General features: G+C 31.1%; 1 protein-coding gene across 1 annotated transcript; it reads left to right on the top strand.

The window, feature by feature from the left end:
- Positions 1-964: 964 nt before the first annotated feature.
- Positions 965-6,876, top strand: LOC137813340 (transmembrane protein, putative (Protein of unknown function, DUF642)). Its single transcript, XM_068615522.2, has 3 exons — positions 965-1,132; positions 2,501-3,001; positions 6,023-6,876. Exons 1-3 carry the CDS (start codon positions 1,060-1,062, stop codon positions 6,547-6,549), a joined length of 1,101 nt encoding a protein of 366 aa, XP_068471623.1. The 5' UTR covers positions 965-1,059; the 3' UTR covers positions 6,550-6,876.
- Positions 6,877-8,397: the final 1,521 nt, after the last annotated feature.

The raw sequence follows: 8,397 nt of genomic DNA, 5'->3' as shown, positions 1-8,397 counted from the left end.
GTTAATTATATATCAATTTATAAGTCATTTAACAATAATAAAAACTAATTTAAAAACCACAATTTTTTTTAATCTCTACAATAATCTTTTTTAAGTCAGTATAACACTAATTATTTTTATTTTTTTATAGTGCTTTTTATATGGATTGATGTTGATTATCTACAAAATCAGTAAATATTTTACATTTATAACATGATTAATTACTTAAAACATTTTGGGATGAAAAATAAGATCTATCTAAATCGTATAAAACTATTTCGGGTCATAAATGATTATGTATAAGAAGTGTGTTGGTTTTTACAATAATTACTCTATGGATCTTCTTATTACTAATATGTTGTTATTTGTTTTATTTTTTTAATCAATCACACTTTAATCTCTTGACAAAAATCAAATCAACCAATCCTCATTCTACAAAAATTGTCAAACCTTCAAATGAATACAATATGAATTAATTTATAATAGGAAAAGGAGATCCATGTATGTATAATATATAGTTTAAAAAATAAAACGCGTGTTTGATTAAACTTAATATATACAAAATTAGAATGTTTGTTATGAATTTGTATACAAATAATCAACATAGTAATCAAGATAAAGTTTTATGAAAGAAAAACCTATATAGGGGGGACAAAGTATTAAAATACAAAGAAAAGTGTTTTTATTGATTTTTTTAACCTATTTGTGTATGATTTCGAATAAATATTTTATTGTATTTTTTTTAACGGGTGCAAGTTATGGAATTTTATTCTCAAAGGTACTTGGCTTTTTTTATTAGCAAACATCTCCCAAAAAAGTGAGATTCAGATTATATTCTAAAACCCCAAAAAAGCAGGGGCAAATCCGTCAAAACAAAACCCAATGATCTTGAAGATAAACATTGAGTGGCACATTTGATATTTTACGTCAAATTTAAGTCTGATATGGTAACAAAGCATGCATATAAGGCTAAACCCCTCTCACCACTGATCCACTACGCTTTTTTCTCCCTTCTTTCGTCTTCTTCCTTTTTCACCTCGTTATTTTCCCAAAAGTGCAGAGTTTCACATTCCAGAAAACATGAAGGGAAGCTTCATATTTCTGTCGGTGCTCCTGTGTTCCACCTTTCATGTCTCCTTCTCCATTATCGATGGTAAGCTACAAATTAATCATTCATTTATAAGCCATTTTACACACATACATCTATATACTTTTAGAGTGTCTTTGCTTCTAATTCATTTAATTGCATTTATCTCTATTTCATGTTACTAGATATAAGAAAGAAAAAACACACAAGTTATATAAAAGATTATGCAAATACAAAAAACAAGCCTCATTTTGAAAGTAAGTTGAATTGAGCTAAAGTCTAAATCTATATACTTGAAAAACAAGCCTCATTTTGAAAGTAAGTTGAATTGAGCTAAAGTCTAAATCTATATACTTGTAGGTATCATGTATAATGTATAAGACTGTTCATTAGAAAAATCTAAATTATTGAATGTAGTCTAAATCTCCATTTTTAAGTCTTGGTTGTAGATTCTACATCAACTAGATATTAGAGTCTTTCATAGTATATAAGTGGGTGTAAATCCTCAATCTCATGAACCGGTTTTATGAAGTTGAGTTACACTTAAAGTACACTTCGTAATAGTCTTCAATATCAAATTAACTTTAAAAAAAAATCCAAAGTCCAATATTATTGGAGAAACAAAATTAATATAATTTGGTTGGATTCTACATTTTAAAAACTTATGTGGGTTTTCAAATTTAGTATGTTATGTATGAATAAAAAAGGTTTTTAAGAAAAAAAATTAACCTGATGATGAATCATTAGAGTGGATTCACTAGTTTTATGTCAAACCTACTAAAATTTGAAGACCAAAGTGTTTGAACAGTGATGATTAATTAATGTGGCATGTGGTTTGATGCATGTTGTTAGAGACTGAAAAGGTAGAAATTAAAATGTAGGTATTACAATATCCCCAAAGGGATGAATTTATTGTGGTGTTGTTCATTGATGTGGATGTAATTTATGCATGCACACCCTTAATAATCTTTCTTCCCTTAACTGTTGGGGACACTACCCTATAGCTATATGACGGTGACCTTAATGTTGCACGGCTGTCATAAATTCCTGATTTTAAATTCATGATGGGACCCACAGTTTAGGGTATGCACAATGCATGCATGCTGCTCTGGAAACTCACATGGCCCTGTGTGTTGCTAGGGACATGTAGGTGGTGGTGGTGGTCTGCACCACCACATCACCTCAAAGATGCACTTTCTCAACTTCCCTATAGCATCTGCCAAATTTTGCATTTCACTCTGTCTGTAGCAACTTTTTTAAATTAAATAAAAAAAACTGTTAAATAATTTTAAAATAGAAATAAAATTATAGCACTTTAATGTAATTGTATTTATATTTATTGAAAATCGTAATTTTGATTTTTATATTTTATTTCAAATAAAAGGATATTGAAATGTGCATTAACCTAACCTCTCCGGTGACCGGTGAATGCAGGACTGGTGGCGAACGGGAACTTCGAGCTGGGTCCGAAGGCGTCGGATCTGAAAGGGACGGTGGTGGTGGGAGGAAGCAAGTCGATTCCGGAGTGGGAGATATCGGGTTTCGTGGAGTACATAAAGTCGGGGCAGAAGCAGGGGGACATGCTGCTGGTGGTGCCGGAGGGGGCGTATGCGGTGCGGCTGGGGAACGAGGCGTCGATAAAGCAGACATTGAAGGTGATGAAGGGGATGTACTACTCGATCACGTTCATGGTGGCTCGGACGTGCGCGCAGGAGGAGAGAATAAACATCTCGGTGACGCCGGACTGGGGCGTGATTCCGATCCAGACGCTGTACACGAGCAGCGGGTGGGACCCCATCGCGTTCGGGTTCAGAGCAGAGAGCGAGACGGTGGAGATGCTCATTCATAACCCTGGCAAGGAGGAGGACCCCGCCTGTGGGCCCCTCATTGATTCTGTTGCTCTCAGAACTCTCTACCCTCCCAAAGCTACTAACCGTAAGTTTCACTTTTTCTTCCTCTTCTTCTTAATTTTACTTTTATCATTATTATTATTAAATACTCAATTCATACAATCACTAATAACATATTCAATTTCTTTTCAAAATACAAATAAGATTATTCTTTTAAGAGACTTCAAATGTTTTTCTTCCCATGTTCGGTGTTCCGTCACAGTTTTGTCCTTAAAAGGCGTTTCCATGAATTGAGGAATGAGAGAGTATATAAACTGTCATTGATCTCGACTCTTGAGCGATGTGAAACTATATTGGCATATCGGGACAAGTCTCCCAGTCGAGATCTAAGAGAAGTGGATTCCCTCTAGCTGAGGGACTAAGGAACATATGTCAATATAGTCTCACATTGCTCAGGAGTCGAGGTCAAGGACAATTTATATACTTCATCCTCCCTCAATCCACTGAGACATCTTTTAAAGACAAAATCATGATGGAACACTGACCTCCAAACCAAACAGTACTTTGAATGCAATGATTGATCCTAGTAATACTATTTTTCGGACTTGAGGTTGGAACAATTTTAAATATTTCTTCTTAGAACTTTCCAATGTTGAAGGAAACCAAAATTGAATGATAGATTTTGTTCTCCAACATTTCTTCCTTTTGTTTTGCTAAAAATGAATGAAAAAATGAAATAAAAACTCCTCCTTATTTCTCTACAATCAAATACTATATATATAGTTTTGTTTTAAATGGTGTTACCCTTTAGTATATCTTTCAAACACTTTTAGTATTGATTGAAATTTTTTAGAAGTTGTATATTTTATTAAGTCTTGTTTCTCATTTATTGACTTTCTCCTGATGAGTAAAACTTTAATTCTTATAAGAAAACGCAGCTAAAAAAATCTACGTTTGACTTTGTCTTGTTTTATTAGGTTGTTTTTTCAGTTCAAATGGTCCTAAATCAACATAATGCTGATGCTGTAATATTTACACATTATGCATAATCAAGTTACAACACTTTAAGAGTAATGAAAATAAAAATATGTTCCACAATTTATATCAAACAATTTTATTATTGTAAGTTTAGGAATCATACCATTTTTAGTAATCTTTTTAAAAGTGAATATTTTAAAATAATATGACTTCGGGTTAATCTTGAAGTGTAACTCGACCAAATTTTATCTAAATATATCTCCACGCTGAGTTGTTTTCAACTTTAAATTTTGAAAATAAAACTGAAGTTTTTTTGTCTTTATTAGCTAAAAATATATTGTTTCATGTACTCCCATAATAATTGACTTAATAAATTAATTTATTTAATATGAGATGTGAAGAGGGATGTTAGTTTATTTTATTTAAAAAAAAACTACTTTCATAGATTCTATAAAGAAAAAATACGTTTCTTATATAAAAAAAGTAATATTATTTCTTAAGATTTTTTTTTTCTAAAATATCTTGTTCAACGTATTCTTGAGAGAAGAAAAGACAAAACAGAAAAAGCTGGACAACACTACTTACAAAATGATGGGTCTAGAAATCACAAGAAAAAAAAAATATCAAGGCAAAAACAAAGTGAATTTAAGAAAATTTATTTAAGACACTAAAATGTTATATTGCTCCTTAATTATAATCTTAACTATTTCATTGGCTATAGCAAATAATCACAGACACATGCACACAGGGAGTTTGATTTGATGTAATATTCCTTGTGATTATTGCTAGATAGCTGTTATTTGGGGCTTATTAATCATAGAAAGCACAATATATAACTAAGAACAAACATCAATAGTTCAAGAGAAAGAAGATGGATTAATACCTACAAAGGAAACAGGTTAAATATATATATATATAGACATGTCAGAAAATTAATTAAAAACAGGTTGGATGTGGTCCTACTTTCATAGTTCAGCATATTATCTAGGTAGGTAGGGTGTTACAATCATATTTATGAAATGCAATTATGCATCTTATCCCTATGAAGCTGCAATTGGAGCTTGTACAAAAAGCAGCATAAATTCAAATTCAGGATATGTCTGAGACTGGAATATAACATCTGTGTTCTTACTTGGTCTTCATTGCATGTGTGATGTGGAATCAGTTCACTGTTCATTACTTACCTAGGTGAATAAAAGGGTTCTGATTTCACAAAACATTGCTCCCTTAAAAGTAGAAAAAAATACTGCTACTGAAAATTAAATGAGTGTTTGTGCATAAGTGTGTATGTGTTTGTGTCAAATTGTATATATGGGACCACAACATGGCAATGAATAACCAACTATCCACTATAGTTGGATTCAGTTAGGTGTATTTATGCACAATGAGTCTTACTCAGAATTTCAACTATACAAATGCATTAATGATAGTAATTATGCCTATATATATGATGTTATTAAATGTGAATTTTGTTTCATAAAATCAGTTTCTGTTATAAGGAACAAGCTCGGTTGATTTTGTGTGTGTGAATTATTTGTAAATTTCTAGTGTTTGTGTTGAATTTCTATGAATAAAAAAGTCCTTTAAATTTATGGACTTATATATTATTCCCATAATATATTTTTGGAAATACATAGATAGGGATTAGGGAATCAATTTTCATCAAATACTCCCAATGAAAGGACATGGAGATCACAATGATATAGCATGGCATTATTATATATACAAAACTTTCATTTTTACCCTTTTAGCTTCTTTTGCACCCACTTTCACAAAGAGATTTCCAATAAATTAGTTGCTGATCAAACATTCTTCTAAAAAAATACTCAAAATGGCAGTTCTATCATTATTATATTCTAAAAAATGTTGTTCTAAATCATGAAAGAATAGTTTGAACAAAATTCCTAAAAGACTAAGTGAAGAACATAGGTCTAGGGATTAAAAAAAATAGTATATATAAGGAGCATACAGTGAAGTGACAATGTAAAACTGTTAACTGATCAAAAGTTATGGTTAAGTGTAAAAAAATTGATAGTTTGACATTTTTTTGAGTTGTATACAACATTGATGTGATAGGTAAAGTGGTTTCTTATATAATGTCTTAATTAACTCATCTCATACTCCACAGAGAACTTATTGAAGAATGGTGGGTTTGAAGAAGGACCCTATGTGTTCCCCAACTCATCATGGGGTGTGATCATCCCACCCAACATTGAGGATGACCACTCTCCCCTCCCAGGGTGGATGGTGGAGTCCCTAAAGGCAGTGAAGTACATAGACTCAGACCATTTCTCAGTCCCTCAAGGCAAAAGAGCAGTGGAGCTAATAGCAGGAAAAGAGAGTGCCATTGCTCAAGTGGCCAGAACCATCCCTGGCAAAACCTACGTGCTCTCATTCTCTGTAGGGGATGCCAGCAACTACTGTGAAGGGTCCATGATTGTGGAAGCATTTGCAGGCAAAGACACTATCAAAGTGCCCTATGAGTCCAAAGGCAAAGGAGGGTTCAAACGTGCAGCCCTCAAGTTTGTGGCTGTTGGACCAAGAACAAGAGTCATGTTCCTCAGCACTTTTTACACTATGAGAAGTGATGACTTCTCTTCACTCTGTGGACCTGTGGTTGATGATGTCAAGTTGGTAAGCCTGCGTAAACCATAAGAATTTGGACCATCCAAGGTGTGAGTGAGGCTATGAATCGAAGTATTATACAAGGGTTCTTCTTAGCCTTTGAGTTTATTTTATATATATAGTTAATTAGGGAATAATTAAGCATGTTTCTTAATTTCTGTCTTTTCTTTTTTACTGAGAGGCCTGAGAGTAATGACTATATATCATCTTCATTTTAATATGGAAAATAAGTGTGTAAGTATTATCATCTATAGACGTATAGTATACGGTGGAGTGTTCCTAAACCCTTTCATGTATTTTGAATAAATTATGCAGAAAAATATAGATTATTCATAAATAAAACATGTTTCACTCTAATTGATTCTCTGTCATGTCTTGTTCTTGATGTTAAACCATAGTTTGACTTTTTTAACCAAGGTTAAATTTTCCAACTTACTCAATTCATTTTAAAGGTTATTGTAACATCTTTAAATCCCCCCACTTGGTAGTAATTTTTTCTCTGAAAAGTTCCTGGGGAAATTTTATACTTTTTTTTTCTTTTAAAAAATCAGTAGGTTGAGAACTTAAAGACTGATTATTGTTTTGAAAACATTTTTTAAGAAAATTTTATAAAATTAATTTCATTCTAAGTTTTAGAAAACTTGTTTCTAAAATAAGAAAACCAGAACAAAACTTAAATGTTTTCAAGTTGTATTTTAATTTTTTTTTCTGGTAAATCAAGTGAGACACACCCTCGTTGTCACAAAAAGATAAAAAAAAAAAGATAAAATAAGATCATTAACGTAGGAATTGATTAATTTTAAAATAGAATAAGCAATTAAATTAAATTTATTCTATATCATGACTTACTAATAAATTAAATTGGATGAAAAACGCAATGGTGAGATTTAATGAGTAAATAATATTTGAGAAGGAAAAAAAAATTTATAACATCTTTGATTTAGTTAATACCCTCAAATTTTGAACTCGATTATCTTATAGTCCCCTAATATAAGTGGTTTGTATGACCTTACACTAGTATAAAATAGTACTTTAACGACAATTACAAATGACATATAGATACGTTTCTTAGACTGTCGTTATTGTGGGTGTCGTTAAATCAGTGATTTATAACGACAGTTCTAGACTTGTCGTTATAAAACCACATTAGTAAAAACACTGTCTTTATCCTGCCAAATAAAGGAAAAATAAATTAAAAAATGTATTTATAACAACGATTCTAGACTGGAACCGTTGTTATAACCTTAAAAAAAGACTTTTAAAGACGGTTTCATCTGGGAACCATCGTTATAAATATTATTTTTTAAAATAAAAATATTTTATTAATATATATACCTTAATCCTACATAAAATATCAAATTTCCAAAACAATAATACATGTAATATCATAATTTATATATGAAACTCTACATACAATAAATTAGTATATATAACATTATACAAAAAGTTCTACAAATATATGAAAAAGTTCTATTCTATTTTATTTTAAACCCAAATTTTAAAGTATTTTTGTATTGAGGTATACCTGATCCCAACCTCAATGAGTTCCAGCTCGCACAATAGTCGACATATACTGCATAACATAGTAACCGTACTCATAGTCAACCTCAATTAAATGAATGAATTAGACACATTAAAGTGAGAGAACAAATATACTTTAAATACCTTAAGGTACATCCAAGTGAGTTTTTTTGCATTTGCATTTTCCCTTCCACTGAACAAATACTGAAATAATAAAATTTCATATTAGAACACATAACATTATGTATAATGTAATGTATGAGTAATAAAATTGTGAATGTAATATAATAATCATAATGGTTTGATAAATCTCTAATTTATACTAGGAAACATGATGCAAAAATTCAGAATTTTCTG

This window comes from Phaseolus vulgaris, chromosome 1 (assembly GCF_051622355.1).
Source record: "Phaseolus vulgaris cultivar YP4 chromosome 1, ASM5162235v1, whole genome shotgun sequence".
Classification (NCBI taxonomy): domain Eukaryota; kingdom Viridiplantae; phylum Streptophyta; class Magnoliopsida; order Fabales; family Fabaceae; genus Phaseolus; species Phaseolus vulgaris.
The sequence above is the reverse complement of the archived record's forward strand: the minus strand, read 5'-3'. Positions and strand labels throughout refer to the sequence as shown.